The sequence below is a fragment of the Pseudopodoces humilis genome, chromosome 2, assembly GCF_049639895.1.
Source record: "Pseudopodoces humilis isolate 2021_Gansu_Grassland_sample_001 chromosome 2, ASM4963989v1, whole genome shotgun sequence".
In the NCBI taxonomy this organism is placed as follows: Eukaryota; Metazoa; Chordata; class Aves; order Passeriformes; family Paridae; genus Pseudopodoces; species Pseudopodoces humilis.
In genome coordinates, this window is record NC_142201.1 from 48,152,385 (window position 1) to 48,170,820 (window position 18,436).

The 18,436-nt window shown below is 37.1% G+C and overlaps 1 protein-coding gene across 6 annotated transcripts in view; it reads right to left on the minus strand.

Annotated features, from left to right (window-relative positions):
• Positions 1 to 18,436, minus strand: part of SCEL (sciellin) — a 68,113-nt gene that overhangs the window by 37,561 nt on the left and 12,116 nt on the right. For 4 of the 6 annotated variants that reach the window (XM_014263245.2, XM_014263243.2, XM_088051442.1 and 1 more), the window contains exons 2-3: positions 8,459 to 8,758; positions 2,298 to 2,376 (exon numbers count right to left, since the gene is read on the minus strand). In XM_014263245.2, the coding sequence (XP_014118720.2) occupies positions 2,298 to 2,340 (43 nt within the window). In that variant the 5' untranslated portion in view covers positions 2,341 to 2,376; positions 8,459 to 8,758. The remainder of the gene's footprint in view (positions 1 to 2,297; positions 2,377 to 8,458; positions 8,759 to 18,436) is intronic. The other 2 variants (XM_088051441.1, XM_088051440.1) reach the window with 2 other exon arrangements.

The window sequence follows — 18,436 nt, forward strand, 5'->3', positions numbered from 1 at the left end:
AAAGCCGATGTTTATCTCTTTTTATTTTTTCATGAGGATTTTGGCCCTTTTTGCAATCAAAAATATGCAACAATTATTGTTCAGTATTCTCAGTCCACCTACACCTATATATCATCAGCCTGTTTGAGGCAAGACGAAATACTGATGTGATATTGTAACATGGGCTATTAAAATGAAAAGATAGAAGTTCAGATTGAATAGAAATTCCATCTTTTAATTGCTATATTTGCCGCAAATATTCCAGAGAAGGTGAAATATTAAATTTGAAAATATTTGTTAATACAATCAATTAATAAAAATTTTAAAAAAATATATTAAAAATACAGTGGATCTTGTGTTTTCTTCTAAAGACCCTCACGGTTTTCTCCATTAATTCCTCGCTCTCTGAGCATTCATGCAAAAGGATTTTCAAATTTCAGGAGACATCACTATCTGGTGTTCAGTAATTACACTGTAAACATTGTGTGTAGAAACACACTCCAGAGAAAACAGACACAGTAAGTAATATGTCATTTGTCAGAGCTGTGTTTTGGCATTCCACTCTGATTATAAGAAAATGTACTCCTTGCATTTAATACAAGAACTTCACCTGTAGTGATAGCATTAAAAATGACAAATAACTATAGTGAGTGGAAGACCAAATCGTAATAAAGCACCAAAATATTTAAGTGACAACAGCCAAGAGTGTATTTTTAAATATTTTTGTAAAAGCTGGTAGAGATAAAATTCTGTTAAAAAAATAAAAAGAGATCTGTAAAAAGAGATAAAATTCAGTCTAAAAATGTATATATCTCTGTAATTCAAACTGTGCCTGTTTTAATTCCCTGTAGTTGTGTCCATACTGCCCAGTGAAAGAGAAGGAATGAAAGGTTTAGACTCATCACTGATGTTGCCAAGTTGCAAAGGTTCTCTGATTCTGTGTTGGACTTGCTCTCTTCAAGATTGAGATGCTAGAGAAGTGGCAGATGTTTTAGAAACCACGGCTGTGATAGCACAGATGCGTGCTTCTGTCTCTTGGCCTTGATACCCAGGTTTGGCTTTTCTTCTTTTTAAGCAGCATAGATCTAGCCATTTGACAAATGACCAGGAACAGGAAAAATGTTTTTTTGCAAAAATGAGCTGACAATCACAGTAGATTAACGAAAACTAATTTATCCTCACTGCATGAATTCTGCATCAGCTTGTTCACTGCCAATTGCACTAGTTTTTCTCTTAAAAATATTTATTAAAATCTGACTTTAAAGACTTCAAAAAAACAAAGGCATCCAAAGGCTTGCCTGAATAGCTCCAGTGGGTTGTCAAAAATCACTTGGATTTCTCAGAAATTGTGGCTTTTTAAATGGAGAAGTGCAAAGAATGTTTCATGAAATCTTGTATAAAGGTGGTAGACAGGGAATATATATTGTTTTATTGCCACAAGAAACACTTCACAAGTGTTTAGCAGATTAGCAAGCAATCTGCTAATGCCTGAGGCCCTGGGCTAGCAGAACAGTACTCATTTCTGGCCTAATGAATTTTCTCCTGAGCTTCAGCTAAAAAATTAAACATAGATCTGATACAACAGATTAGGTCACATGAGCACAGGCAGATCCAGCTCCTCCCTGTCTCTACTTGACAATAAATATTTATGTCCTCAATACAGTAGAGCCAAGCAGCTCCCTGCTGTGGCTACATCAATTTTGGTGCACTTAAGCCTGCCACATCCCACCTGAACCAGGTCTTCATACATCTCGAAACCTCTCAGTCTACATAAATCTTTTTGAGGCTAAGGGAAATGGAAAATTTCATCACGTTTCTAGTTTGCCACTGGTTATTTCTCTGCATAGAAAGCAAATTCCAGCCCTCCTCGAGTTTTATTCCTCCAGAGGAGTAAACAATCCCATCAGACAATGAATAAACAGCTTTTCTCTCTCCTTCCCCCGTTCTACTTTTCCTCGATTTCTCCTCATTTTCCCTGTGCGAGTCAAAGAGACGGTGCTGAGACCAGTGGATCTTCCCACTGCCCTTGCAGCCACCCTGCTCCTGCGGGTTTCCCAACCCACACCAGCTTTCCCCGCACCACCACACTCTGCTGTCCGGGGAGATGTCTTGGCCTGAATCCCTGCCAGCCACAGGTGGTGCACAAAACCGATAGTTTGGCATCTGAAGAGGGGCGCAGTGGCTCTAATCACCCTCCTGCCACTGCCCCCTGAGGGAGGGAGCTGCGCCTGGGCCATGGAGAGGCCTGGACAGGAGGGAGGCCGCGCCTCAGCCTGCAAGCGCCCCTGGAGCAGGAAATGGAGGAGACTCAGTATTACCGCTTTGGTGAGGAGACTGTTTCCGTATGCTGAAAGCTGACATTTGTTCCGCGGGATTGTTCCGTCCTTCTGCGGGAATCTAAAAGTAAACATGACAAAAAAAAAGGGAAGTGAGCGTTGACAGCGAGATTTGGAATCAGCCCTAAAGACAGGTCAAGTTTGTTGTTCGCTTCTATCATCTCCTTGTACAAGTTTAGTGTGACAGGCTGGAATGGCTCAGGGCAGCTCTCCTCAGAGTGAATCTGGTGGCTTTTCCCTGCCTGGTGACAACGATGTGCATTCCTGCCCCTCTGCCTGTCACACGGCCTCTTCCCTGCTGGGAGCTCCTTTCTGAGGGCAATGGGTGCGGTGAGAGCCTTCAGGAGTACTGAAGGATGGGTTGAGGTGATAAGCTTCCTGGGAAGACGGTATCAGTCCCTGGCACAGCACCTGGAGCACAGGTGAGCTCATCCAGCCCTGCTGACGGGTCTCTCAGATTCAGCAGCTAATACAGAGGGCCAGGACAGAAATACGCAGTTCTGCTGCCCTGCTATAGTTTTCCAGTCACTGACTTCTTCCCTTATTTCAAATCAGGTCAAAAGCCTCCAACACTGATGATTAAAAAACAAACAAACAAACAAACAAACAAACAAACAAACCCCCCACACATTATTTGTGAGTTTTGGGAGTTCAGCCACTCAAAAGATTTCATGTTTTGCTTTGAAACTGGACTGTGAATACCGGCTTTGCTAGAGAAAGCATCAAGCAGAACATAATGACATTTTGAGGACATAAAATTCCCCCTTAAGTTAAAGAAGCCCCAAATGCTTACATTGACTTAAGAGTTTGGCCAAAACCGACGCTCTTTAGCAAATGGATTCCATTTTGTAAAGCAGCATTTTCCAAGAAAACGATGTTTTGCTGGAAAGCTCATAACCAGCTCCATTGTCAGTCTGCTAAAATTTACAGAAGCACCAGGAAACTGTTTCTGTGACAGAAGCAGTCTTTAAAAATCAGAAACATTCCTGGTTCTCTGGATGACAGGGCTATCCTTTTTTTCTTTTTGCAGACATAAAGTGTATTGCTCACACACCTAAAATAGAGTGGAGACGCCAGGGCCTGTGGCTGTTTCTTTACTAATGGAAGGTGTAGATTTTGCATTCTGGCAGAAGCTTAAGAATAATGCTTACTCTGACAATAAAACACTGTGGATGCCACAAAGGATTGCACTTAGAGCAGATTTTTCTTTTCCATGCTTTTGCTGCCCAACAACGAAAAAAGCTTATTATTAAAAAAACCCAAAATAAAATGCCAAAACACAACAAAAAACATAAAGAGAATCCCAAGTGGTCCCCCCCAAAAAAACAAGCCAAAAGAAACCTCACAAAAATATCCTAACATAAACAAACAAGCAAGCAAACAAAAAGAAGCATTAAAAAACTAGAGATCTTTTTAAAAAGTAAAGATATAAATATAAAACTAATACTGGGGTCCAAAGTCTGCATGTGTCTTAATCAGTTCTGAAATTCCAAATATTCTGTAGAGTTTAAAATTCGGGCATTTTGAAAGGCTCCTGTCTGCATTCCTTTTTTTTTAACCTTAGTTGTTGGTATCGAGCAAGCGTTGGCACAGGATATGTAGAAAACCTGTGACTGCTATATCTGGTTCCCACACAATAAAAATATGCTCAGGGCTATGGTTGGCCTTATATATATATATTGCAATAGGTTATAAAATACCTTTTAAAAATATTTATATAAGGTTTCAAGCATATGTGAACTGAATTTCCTAGAAACTGTTCAGGTAGGTTATCAAGCAATTAGGTTTTTTAGATAGCTACCCCTTTCACTATAAATTTTCCTGAACTGTCTCAGGATGATAGAGAAGTCTCTGGTTTACTTTTTCAGTTTAGGTACAGCTGGGTATCTGATGTAGTCAGTCCCAGGATAATAGAAAGTTTGATATTTCAGTATATTTTTAAGCAATGAGAACTGGCACTTCTTCATCTCAAGTAGTAGTTTGTATAGAAAGATTTTGGATTTATTTTCTATTAAGTACTTTTTAAGCCATTTTCTAAGGGAAATGACTCATAAAACTTTGAAAAAGGAGACTTCTTTTGTGAAAATTAAACCAAATTAAAAGCGACTATAAAGAGGTTTGCAATTCCTCTTGTATGCATGAGAGTCCAATGCGTTTCTTTCATCCTCCAACATTTAATTAAAACTGTTTTTTCTCATCCTGAATTATTTTTTTTAATATTTTTATGGCAAAACGATATTTCTGTTGCACATGTGTACAGCATCCAGAATAAACTGCTGCACAGTCTCCCAACCCAAAAGTAGTATGCATAAATGAATATAAGAAACAGGTACACTCCCTTTTCCAGTCAGCACTGAAAATGTGCCAGGAATTCTGAAATTTCAAACCCAGGAATTTTAGTCCTACAGAATAATGACATTTTGTCCTTAAGGCTTTTTTCTTACCTCTGAGCTTTCAAGTTTTATATCAAAGATTAATCCATTAAAATTTAAAATACAAATTAAAAAAAAATTACTTTAATCTGTAGCACAGACAATCAAGAATCATCAGAGTGAGGATTTAAATTTTAGGACTTAGAAATGAAAAGAATCTTGCATAAAAAGGCAGAATGGTGTGTGTTTGCATCTGTGTATTTGAAAAGGGGAGTCCCTTTGAGAAGGGACAAGAGATTAGGAGGATCACATTAGTTTAAAAATATCAGCTCATAAAGATCTGGAACTGTCACATTATTCACACAGGCTCATCTTCAGACCATAGGGAGATAAAAAAAAGTTTTTAACTTTGTAAATGAGACTGTGAGAAAGCAGGGTTATAGCTTTCTATACTATGCTGTAGTAGTAAATTATGTTCAGACATTCTTAATAAGATCCCAACCACCAAAGCAAAACAACTCAGCTGGAATGCAAAACAAAAACAAACAGGAATGCAACTCCAGTGTAATTTGAATTTAAAAACAGCGTCAGGAAACTCTAAACAAAAATTAAAACTGCCCTGGCCAGTCCAGTGAGCAGCTCCCAAATGGTTTAATGACATGCCAATCCTAGATTCAGACCCTCACACATTTTGTGGGAAATCCAAACATAATCCCAAGAAATTCAGAAAAAACTTCAGATATTACTTCAGGGAAAGTCAAAAGTCCATCTAACCTGGCAAAAAAATTACTCCACAAGCAGCACAAGTCTCCAACACTATTTTTATCACAAATAGCTATATTTACACTTCTACATCTCCTTTTCATCTCCTGCAGTGACTGATTAGCAGAATACCTCAGGCCTGCCTCTAAGTTCTGAAAGCTAGACCTTCTAGTTTTCAGATCATCTGAACACACCCATTCCTCCATTACAGAGTCCTTTTGCCATACTTCTGCTCTTGGCTGTAGCTATGTGATTAGGCTTCACACATATGCATTGCTGTATTTAAAAAAATACATAATAGAAGCATTTCCTTTAAGATTCATGTTTTCCACATCAGACGGAACTAGTTCCAACAAAAAATATCTTTGTTCTTTGGCTTCTAGCTATGACAGTGATTAAGACCATATTCATAAGTAGTCAGTTGATATGTATATTGCTTCTAATAAAACAATATTAATTTCCACAGCTTAGAGGCAAAAAGCCTCTGCATTATCATCACACTGTAAAATAAAGAATTCAGCACAGTAAATGTTGAAGGAGTGTTGAGAGAGAGATACACCTTCTTCTCTTAAAAGTCAAAATATTTGTAAATGTTTGTTTTTATAGTGAGGTTTTTCATATAAAGCATTGCCAAGTGCAAATGCCTAAAATGTCAAATTTCCTTTTATTATTAACTGGGTGATTGAAACAGTGGTAGCTGAACAACTGATTTAACAAAAGGAATGTTTCAGAATTTTCCTGTTATCCAGCTTCTCATGCTGTATTGCTAAACCTAAGTTGCAGACAAATTGCTGAGATTGGCATGTCCACATGAAACACCAGCTGGAACAAATGGGTTTCATATATGGCTCTACACAGTCACATCTTGCTGGCTACTGTTTGCTACATGACCAAGTTCCAGCTTTTTAAAAGCATCTAATATTTGCTACATGAAAAAGAAAATAGGCCTATACTTTGTTCTTTCTTTATCCCAAATATGAAGCTTGCCACCAAAATTTCATCTTCTTGAAGACCATTCTGCTCTGAAATAAGATGAACAGTCAGCCTCTTGTGAGCAACCAGAGCTCAAAATTTTAGAATTATTCCATTAGAACTGAAGACTTCAGCTCTACTTTTTGTTTTGCTTTGGTTTTTCTTGTAACTCTTAATCTTAATTCTATAGTGTGTGGCTTATCTTTCATTTATGACCTGAATGTGGAGAATATGACAGTTTAAAGAAAAGCACATTCGATTAAAACATTTGACCTTAATTACAATTATGAAACCCAACACTGTTTCCTTGCTTTCAGTTAACAACTTTCAAGCCAGCAAACTTCATTAATTCCTCCATCTTTCTCTTAAATATAGTGTGAGCAATCAACTGAATTAAGTAATTCTGACTTGATCCAGGATAAAGATGTCCAAGCCCTATAACTAAGACACTGGGGACACACATAATTGCATCTGTTCTTCTAGACAGGCACCTGCAAGTGTGTGCGAGGTAAAATCTTTCTGGTTTGGAAGTCAATACCAATTTTGCTGTTGTCTATATCCATCCTTTCTTCCCTCACAATAACAGTGCTGTGGCTGGGGCTGTCAGATCTACCTACCTATACTTACACTCAAATAAGAATCTCCTGATTGAAGATAAAGGCTGTTTTGCAAATCACCATCACAGCCAGAACCATTCAAGGCTGTACAGTCCTTCATACATCCAAACTTGTTACTACAGACAAGAATATGTTCTCTTAAAATAGCCTTAAAGGCTTTTTCTGTCAGATGCAGACCTATATGTATAACCGATGCTCTAATTTCTTCCCTACACAATTGCCGCCAGTAACATGATTCTGTTTGTTTGGTAATTTGTCTTTTTTGTGTGTGTGAAAACTACATTTGAAAATTACTACATTTATTTTACAGACATTAAACAATCACAAAAATGTATTCCTTAACGGATTTTTTTTCAGGAGTTAATCAGAGCAATAGCCATATAATACATTTGTGTACTTCTGGAAATAATACATTGTGTTTAAATAAATATTTTACTCTACCATTTTGTCCACAGAACTAATAAAACAGAAAAGAGTTCACACAGAAAATAGAAATAACATGTGTATTTGTGTAAGAAAGAAAACAGGCAAGGTAGGACTAGAGAACATGTGAATGTATGACAGCAATCATTCACTTATTTGTAGCTGAAAGAGCACTCAAAACTGGTTTTTCAAGACGTGGGCGGAGGAGATTCTGTTTTGAAAGAAGCTTTGGAACTGTCACTAATGTAAAATCAACCAAATCACAATCCAAATCAGTATGTGTTTTCAAATTAGAAATACACATTCAGTTGTAAATTTTTGGGGTTTTTTTATAGAGTGTAGAAAATGGGGTAATAATTTTAATTTTCTTTATTCAGCTCTGTCATTCAATTCACTGGGTTTTTGATGAAGAACCCTTCCTATTTATACATGTGTTCAGGTCATTAAATAGATAAGTCCGTGCATTAAAGTAGAATAGGTATTTTTGCAAAGGTGAAAATGAAAGGGAACTGTTGTTTTGGATTTTGTTTTTTTTCCAAAATAATAATGAAAAGATAACTCAAGAAAATGAGAAAAGAGTAAATACTCATTAATTTTAGATAAAAATTCCAGATAAAGAAGAAAACAAGCAGTAAAATGAACCAAAGACCAAAAATGACATTAAAACAGCCACTCATGAAAAGTGGTCTGAACAGTGAATTTATCATCAGAGAATTATCACTAGAATAAAATACAATTAGCAATATAATGTGAATAATAAAATAATTAAGACGGTATGGACAGAAGAAGTCAGAAAGGTCCAGGGAATCTGAACGCCTAAACTGCAAAACTTTTGGAGCTGCATTTTCATAGTCAAGTTCTCCATCCTTCTTGAAAATCAGATCCTTTGAAATGGCATCCTGAACTGGACATTAAGAAATCACAGAACATCTGAAAATGCAGGAGTTTCCCTATGTGGTAGGGAACAGCATAAAACCAGCACAGTAAACATCCTTACCTAGGTAGAAGTTAGTGTCCTAGCGTGGCTCAGTGTGGTTAGTCAGCCTGGAAGGGAGGCACAATCAAAGCAGACAGAGAGCTGAACTGTTCTTCCCCATCCAGCTGTCTGAAAAGTCAAGAGATTTCTCCTTCAGAGGCTGAGTCACTTAAGGAGGAGGTAGGAGGTGTGGAAAAGGGTGGCACCTTGTAGAAATACCAGATCAATTAAGAGTACGGGTGAGTTGTTATTCTTCTCTGCTTGCTGTTCTTTTCAAGTGCAGTAGGGTTGGGTTTCACAAAATGAACTGCCTTCACAGACCTTTAAACAGAAAACCAAGCAATTACCATTTGGAAAATATACTACAGTAATTTGGATTTTCCACAGAAATACACGTTGCAGAGCTGTAGGGCTGCCTCTCAGCTACAGACTTGCAGGTATTTACACGGGTGAACGTGAAGTAACACCGTATTTCACCAAAGTTCTGCAGAAGTGTTACGTGGACAACACACAGTGGAATCCAATCTGAGTTAAGTGTTTGCACCATTTGGGTATGTGGGCAGAGGCAAAAGATCTGGGGGGAAATCCCTCCCACACGAGATCTTGTTGCATGTCTTTCTTATCTCTGCACATTTGCATTCTCCTTCAGTACTGCCAGCAATAAACAAAGGAGGGAAGAACTTGTGTTTACTTTTTTTCTTTCTTTAAAATGGCTGCAGATAAGTTCATAGGCTAAGAACTGCCTTAATATTAGTAAACACAGTAGTATGAAATTAATACTTTTCTTATAGGAACACTGTATACAACTCCATGCTTCTGTTTAAGGTACAGAGGTTGTTTTTAATATATCTTATACAAGTCCACCTTATTTTATATTTGGGGAACTTTTGTAGTGAAATATATAATGAAATATGTGAGAGGTTGTTTAACAAGATGCTGGCCAACCTTTAGTCCTATTGTCTTTTGTGAAAATTAAGAATTTCTTTCAACTCCGAAAAAGCAAGCTGACATGAATTAACTTAGTAATTGCATGTATTTTTGTTCATTGTTACCTTTTCATAGACTTGGTACTTAGTAATATGAAGCTATTCTCCAAACATTGGTACTGTCTGATAAAATACAGCTGATGAAGCAGAGCTGCAGGCAAGAAAATACCACGTATAAACTACTAACTACCACAAATCTCAGAATTAATGAATACAAGCACATATACATTTCTAAATTTTGTACATTTCAAGTTCTGTGTCCCTTAAAGTCAAAAATACTTACAGCAGTCCTAGAATTTTCAGGTATTATGTGTTTATCTTTTTACAGTCAAGAAGAAATGTCTGTGAATACATCTCTTTACAGATATTTTGAGACATTTTGAGAGTTTGGTTGCCTCCCATATGAAACAGATGTCTTTCCTCATAAGAAACAAGGAATTAGCATTAAATGGGAATTAGCTTTAAAAAAATCTACATACACTTTAATTTGAAATGGACATCTAGCTTTTATTTGTAATAAAACCTGAGGCTAGGAATATCTTCTTTTTTGAAACATTTTTCTTTCATAATTCAGCTGCTACATGATATGAATTTGTTATCATTTTCCATTCAACCAGACAAGCCCCATTTGTAAATCAGAAATACACTTAACCTGTCTCACAACACTGCCTTCTTTAGCCAAAGTGTTTGAGAAACACAAATAGAGATGCAAACAATACAGTCTGGAGAAGTTAAATTGATATTTTCCTGTATTTATGGCCTTTGAACACAGAAGAAACTATAGAACAGAACAGGCCAGTTCTGCTACCCAAAAGAAGCCCAAGGCTTACACTAAGGAAGTCCTTGCTAAGTCTTTGGTGTCTGATGTGACAGAATATACAGTCTATAGGAAGATGCATACATATGAAATTCCAACAATGCTGACCTCAGCCTAGGAATAAAGCAGGCCAGGTGTCTTTTAGTGACTGGTCTGTGACAATGAGTATATTAATTGGATGGTGAATTTTTCGTGTTAGCTATGCTGACTACTTAATATTTCAAAACTGTAAAAAATTATTTAAACTTTTTTTTAGACTAAAGAAAATCTGACTTACTGATAAAGTCTGTCTCATTTTCTGTGTTGTAACCACATGCAAGCATTTTTCCCTATGAATAAAGAATATATGATGCAGTGCTGTTCATCAGGAATTGAACAGTTTCAGCATAACCATAATAGTGAAAATGACCCATAGCTATTTTCCATGAAAAAACTTCCCATACTGTAAAGAAATTCAGCTTCCAGAAATTCAGAGGAACTCAAACTTTGCCTCTGGATCTCAGTATAACAAGTAACACTCACAAAATCCAGCCTTGCCCAGTGTGTGAACTGTTCTGCTGTCAGGTTTCATTTTTCTTTTATTTCTCTAGTACAAGGTCCATATTAAATTGAAGGAAAGATAGAAGTGAAATACAGCAAAATGTAATTTCTCAGACTATTTCAGAACTTGAATTATATCTCCCTTACTACCTTTCTCGCTCTTAAGAAAACCTCCAAATTGAAGCATGGACAGACAGTATTCTAGACACAGATTTTTCCATAGTGTCAGGAAAGACCAGTGCAAAAAATACAAACAAGTTGTTTTGACAACTGATGACTATCAATTGAGTATGTGATTTAGCTGATCATTACATTGGGCCAAGTATTACTATTGATTTATCACATTTCAAGGACTTTTTTTTTTCTTTTTAGTTCAACAGTAAGGTGCTTTGCTGCAAAAAGTGACTTGTTTCGTATTTATCTATCAATAATCTACTTGGTGGGACTTAAGTAAATACTCAGGTTCTGCTTGTCATTCTCTCAAGAAGAAAAGAGGAAGTTCTCTGAAGAACAGATACAAATATAACTGCCAACATCCTAGGCTTATATAACTGGATATAACCCCATCAAAATCATTCTGATAGCTTGATTTAGCACAGTGTGTGGCCTGTCATGATTTATGATAGAAAACAAGACATATCTTAGAATTCCTCCCTACAATAAATCCTCTTTATCCTTTATTAATAACCAGCAGTAGGGACACATTAGTGATCAGTAATCAGAGGCCACTATCTCTTGCAGTGTAGATTTTTAACACAGTTTGAAGGACATTTCAAGCAGTCTCATTTTAAATACCTCATCTACAATGGAGGCTTATTTGCCATCCAAGGAATTTGCACAATGCCTGCTAAGAAACTGCCAATAGGGGATGTTGTCTTTTAAAATAGAGTAGCACTGGCAGAAAACTGAGCATAAGTATTTCAGAAGTGCCATAATTTAGATTTGAATGGTTTATTCAGTGTTATTAAAGTCAAATGCTTATAGCATCCTAGAGTGGCAATACATTACCATACTTCCCAACTCTCACAGTTTTCTGAAGAAGATGATTGCATTCAGTGTTCTTAGCTTCAGCTTATACACTTTTCTAAAAAGTCTATATCCCCTGATTGCTAGTAAAATGTATTTTTCTCTACATGATTTTCTTGCCAATCTTTGTTGTTTTTCCATTTCTCAGTACAAAACATACCACAAAATATTGTGCTATCTCCACATCTTTGTTAAGGTTTATAAGACCTTTGTTTTCATGGCATCATGAAAATAGCATAATGTAGCCTAGCTCCACTGAGTTTTTATGCAGATTCACAACACAGAGCTGGGAATGAGCAGTGACTCAGAAGACAATTTTTGGATAAATATGATTCTGTAGCTCCTCCCATAAAGGGAGGAATATGTTACTGAATAACTACATTTTCTTCATACATTCAGTCCTCTGAAAGAGAATTCCTGTAATACTTCAGACTTCCCAAGTAGGACTGGTTAACTGTGGTGTTATGGGTTATAATATTGTATAACTGGTATATCCAGAAGATTTGAAGACAGTCTAGCAAATAATGTTCAATTTTTTTAGTTTCATGATAGGATAAAGCAGCTACATTTGTGTTATTAAGTGAAACATACCAAAGCCCAATATCTGGCCTGAGGACAAGGAGCACAGCATGTTCTTTACCTGTATCACTAAAGTTGTTTTTCAAAAAGAACTATGTGGCCTCATCCACATCCTACTGAAAGCAGTCCAAAGCTTCTGTCCATGCCTAAGTCTTTATTCAGAGATGGAAAATTAGCATGAACAATACTGTGCCAAGGAGTGTACATGATAATAGTATGGACAAACAGAGGATATTGCTCAGGTCCAGATCCTACTCCTACTGAGTTAACTAGTATGGTCCTATTAATTTGCCTTGATTTCTCCAAATATAATTGTGTTCAATAGAGCTCATGTCAAAAGATGACTATTACTAAACACTCTGAAACATACAGATAGGTGTAGGCAGTGGATGGTGCCCAGCTGCTAGGCAGCATTTAGCAGACTGACACAGCTGTTTAGTGTAATCTTTATCAGGGAGGTGGGTTCCGCATCTGTGCCACCTGCACGTTTTTCTTGCTTAAGCTTAGTGTAAGCTCACTTGTGTATGTAGATAGCACTTCCAACAGGTTAAGTCAAAAAGGAAGGGGTCACTTGTGCAAAAAAGAACCCAGTGCAGCAAATAGAAAATGAAGTGATGCTCATGCATAGGGTGACATCTTCCTCTTGAAGGTGAATAGCACAAGGCACGCTCCTCCCTAAATTCCTAGTCCAGCCCTACATAAAATAAGATGATGGTCAGGACCTGTGCTACGTCTTTATACACAGTTACTTTTCACTGTGGCAAAAATAATTGACCAAGGGAATATATTGCCTATGGGTACACCCTTACCAAGAGGTATGTGTGACTCAGAACTAGATTATGAATGTCTCTATGAATCCTAGAAGCATTCATGGCTACAACACAGAGGAGAGGGAAATATCAGAAGTACGACTTTTTCCCGTGGGAAGGTTATTCTAACATTATAAATTCCCCCTGAAGATTCTTGTCCTCCTGCTCCTAGATAAACTTCTTAAAATAAAATATACTAATGATCTAATGTGAGATGGAAAGCCTCTTCCTTCATGGGCTGCCTTGCTCCTACTAGGATATGGGTTTTAAAGCTAGGTAAGCAATGTCCTGGGCTGCCTTGTGAAGGGCAACTACTGGCAGTGCCCAGTGCCTGTGGTACTTCATAACAACTTTGTTCTTTCCTTCATGCTCAAATCTAATTCATATACGAGGCTCATGCTGTTACAATCCAATGATTCAGAGATGCCTCTGCCCAAGTTTAGGTGCAGATGAGACCACATGCGCAAGTCAATAATAGATTTATTTGAACAATGAGCATGAGGTAGAGTGATAGAAAGAAATAGAAAAGAAGTGAGGGGGACAGGGGGATGGGAGGGAAACTTTTCACCATTTTTACATCTCTTATTAATTAGTATTCTATCTTCTATTGGTTAAATGGTTCCCTCGATTCTGAAGCTAATTAGTCTGCATGCCCAGTATTTTCCTGGAGTTGGTGGGTTTCTTGGGTCAGTGGGTTATGAGTCAGTGGACATGATCTCCTCCTGTGAATTGTATTTATTAGTTTCTTCTTAACTTCAAGTTCTGCCAAATGTCCTTGTAGCCTGTAAACTCTGCATTATTTGTGTCTGCAATCAGTGATACATTTTTCTTCCCAAGCTTTGTTAACCTTCCCCTAGACCTGAGATCACTGAAGCCTGTCAAGCCCTAAACTTCAGTGCGTTCTACAGACAAGTAATTTACCCTCCAACACGCAGATAACAGTACCACCTTTATATAGCCCAAGTTCCAGGTATCCACAGAGACATATATGGGGGGGCCCTGGTGGCCATTGGTGGTCACAGATGCTATCTGTCCCATAACTGGGATGATCCTTGTTTGACCGATGATATGTGTATGAGCCATCGCTTCTTTTCATTTGCCATGGTGATAATTTTTGTTCAGACCCTTTAACCAGGATGTGCTAACCAGATCTTGCCTCTACCAGGCCTGGAATTGGGGCTGTCCTGTCTCAAATTCCTCCCTTCTGTGCCCACTGTGGTGGCTTATCTTATGGCAAGTTCCTTCTGAGGCGTTACAGAATTTGAGACAGCCAACTGTGCTCTTTAACAACACACACTTAACTCTCTCAAAGAACAGATCAAGAAAGCAACAGCTTACCAATTGGATCACTTAGCATATGACTAAACCGAAGTTCAAATCATTCCTCCTTTTGATAACAGCTTATTTTTACCAGCAGACTACCTTAACCACTGAGTGATAATTTTTTGTGTGAGGGAACACAATTACCTGTAGTTTTCTACCTCCTGAAAGTTTAAATAGTCACTGGAGAAGGAATAATGCTACAGCCCTTTTACTATGGCATAAAAATATTGGCCTCACTACTGTCAAAATGAATATTTAGATATTAAGTATGGAATTCGCATTTTTCTTTTTATGTTGTAGTTTCTCAGCATTTTATCACTTGATTAAAATAGGTAGACATAAGACTTATTTTTAATATTATGTAGCAACAACTGTTGTGCAGAGACAGAAGAACTTAAAAACACTTTCACTAGATTAAGTTACTGCCAAAGTGAGTACAGCATTTCATGAAGTCTGATATGAAATACTGTAATGCACCAGAGATAATGCTGTGTTTTATGGAATAACTTTTGCCATCCAAGCCATTTCCTTTAGTTATTGTAGGTTGCTGATCCTGGGGAAATCCTTTCAACCAGTTAAAATAAGGCATGCAATCTTTTTTTAACCACACCTTTCTGAATACAGGAAGGAGCACTGTCAGAGCTTTTTCATATGCATTTTTTGAATGCTAAGAAAACCTTAGTCATAATGCAGACATATTTTCAGTCAGTCCATTGTTCTCCCAAAGGGTGTGGCAAAGTTCATAAACTAAAGGAGGAAGAAAAAATGCCATAAATAGTATGCAAAATGTCTAAAACTTTTCATATCTTCTAGTTGCCATAGAAAATGTCAGAGCAGCATCTTCTGCTTATAGCAGGTGCCAACACATTTCATGGAGGTATATATTATTGGGCCTGATTTCCCCACCATTTAAATAGGTCCTTACTCTGCAAATAACTGAAATATATTTCAGAAGCCTCCAAAAGTCTGATCCACAGCATGCTAAACTTGCATATTTTGATCTTGCACCACTGCCATTACTGCCTTAGCTAAAGAACACAGTTACTAGCTTTATCAGTTACTGATAAAATCAGTTATTTGAGGAAAATTGTGCTGAAAATCTGGCCAAGTCAAATGACACCCGTGTGGTACCAGCTGAATGGCTGTAACCAGTTGTGTAGCTTGTGTTATTGATAAATAGCTTATTTGTTAATTTGTTACCAGTACTGAATAAACAAGTAATGTTCACATAGGTGGCTAAAGAAATGAGAATCAGATTGTGACCAATAGTAGTAGAGGGAGTGTGAGAATTATGATTAGATGTGCTTTTTTCATTTAAGAGTGACTTTGTAATATTTCTATCAAATTCCCCACTGAGAGAACTCAGTGGGAAAGAACAAACAGTGCTGATCTCAGGAAAAGCCACCTCTTTAAAAGATGTTAGAAGAGACAAAGTTAAAAGGAGGAGATTTTTTCCTGCTCCTTGTCTGAAATTTTCTTACAGCATTTAATTGGTCATGGGCACTGTAAATACATAGGAGACAACCCCCACAGGCTGTTTTTTTTATAGTGCAGATAAGGAGATGTATCTGCCCCATAGAAGGATATCCATGTGAGGAAGTTCACATTACTCTTTATCTGATAGACTTGTTCTTCTCTCCTTGCCCTGGTATTGTGTTTGAATTTTATGCTAGGGCTAAGCAGCCTTCTCTTGTAATTCTTTCTTTTATTAATTGGATTAAATTAGTTGACTGAGAACTTGATTGTCATTTGAAAACCTACACAGAAATTTCATACCAATCAAAACAACCCAACGAACCAATATCCCACCTATTTATTGAAATCTTCCTTTGATGTACATTCCATACTGGTGTTATCAGCACACTTAACTGCTGTGCTTGATAGGCAAATATTACAGATGGTGATCCTGTTCTCTAGCCACATCAAAGTTGAATACGGGCATGGAAGAAAGGAAGGCTTTTCCCTGTTCCTGGAATATGCTGGCTGTGGTATAGTTAGCACAGAAGAGCTTATTGTAGAAGAGTTGTTAGAAAATGTGTTCTAAAATCAGTAACTGCAAAAATAAGACACAGATCAAAAAAATATGAATCAGAAGGGGTGCAATTGAACTTTAAAAGGTTCAGAGAATTAAAAAAAAAGATGATTGAAGATTCATAATTACTTCTCCCCACACTGAACAAATGCATCAGCTAAGACTGTCTTAGTGTGGTGAGAGGAGGTGTAAGTGTAAAAACATCAAAAACAGTATGAGAAGGGTGTACTTCAGTTCTCCTCCCAGTACAAGAGCTAGTTGGAATGAAAGAAGAGAAGAGAAGAGAAGAGAAGAGAAGAGAAGAGAAGAGAAGAGAAGAGAAGAGAAGAGAAGAGAAGAGAAGAGAAGAGAAGAGAAGAGAAGAGAAGAGAAGAGAAGAGAAGAGAAGAGAAGAGAAGAGAAGAGAAGAGAAGAGAAGAGAAGAGAAGAGAAGAGAAGAGAAGAAGAGGAAAAAGGAAAAAAGGAGAGATGTTTCTTTCTACATGTAGGATGTAAGCTGTCCTTGCTGCAGGAAGATGTATTTCCAATAGTTTATGAAATGCAAGTTTATTTATATATGTGTCTGTCTGTACTTGTGCATGTGTATATGTATGTGTATGCATGTATGTACTTATACTGGTATGTGTGTACCCATACATCAGATATCTCAATGAGACACAAGCTTGTTAAAGAGAAAAGCAGTGATGATTACTAAATAAACAGAAACTCCATTGGGCTAAAGAAGAGCATGACAAGCAAATTGATAGAGACTCTAAGGACACTTAAGGAGAGCAACTTAAATGCTCTCCCTCTTCTTCCACTCTTTCCTTAACTCCTGAATTTTGCTTTTGGCAAGTCTTGGAGACAGAATACAGGGCTGACTAAGAAGTGACACTGTCATGTTATGCCCCTATGGTCAAAATTTTTATAAGGCACGTAACTAAAATTTCATTAAAATTCTTTCCTAATTCTTTGATGATAATGCAAACAATCAGCAATACAATCAAAGTGATACCATTTTTCGGTGGAATGCCAATTCGTCAGGTTTTAAAATAAGCCTTAGTGAAGGGGTTGTCATTCAGCCCCTCAACTGAGAGTCATACAGCCTTGTCACTTTACTTTTTTTCAGAGTTTATTCTCTATTTACACGACAGATGTGGAGACTATGCATATATGTAAACATGGAGAGGATTTTACTTTGTTAGTACGTGTTTAAGACCCTTTCCTTACTAATAAATGCCTTTGCAAACCAGTAAAATTTTTCACCTGTTCAAACAACAGAAAAAATAGCAAAGCAGATTTATGATATGTGTTGAAATGTAGTTCATCTGCAGGAGTAAAACTGGAAATGGTATAATGGAAATTGAATCAGCCCTCCACATTCCCCTTCCATCTTCTCTGGAAAAGAATTCAGCTTGCTCTCCCTTATCCACAGAATTAGAAGGCTTAATAGCATTTCCAAGAATCTTCCAAGGAATAAACTTCAGGTACAGATTTCAATCACAAATTATGTGAAGGAAAAGAGAACACATTTTCTAAATTAATGCTTCTGTAAACAGGGCTTTATGAGCTAGCAAGCTGAAGAAATAACTGAGCTTTCTTCTTGCCTTTTCAAAATACTTGTCCTTTGATATAAACTGGCCAATAGACTGGTATTGAAATCAGTACATTTTAAATATCAACTCCTCTTTCCCTTTTATTTTGAGTAAATTATATTCTTCTAAAAATTGTTTTCCAAACTGTGAATACTTTGGAAAAAATGTTGGAAGAAAAAAACCTTTACATGAGTTTTAATGTTCAATACATGAAAAAGAACTGAAGGTTTTTTCATTTGTTTTAGTTGCTCTTGTTAAATGAAATATAAACAAGGCTAGGCTTTGAAATGGGATGATTTTTAAATAATTTGTG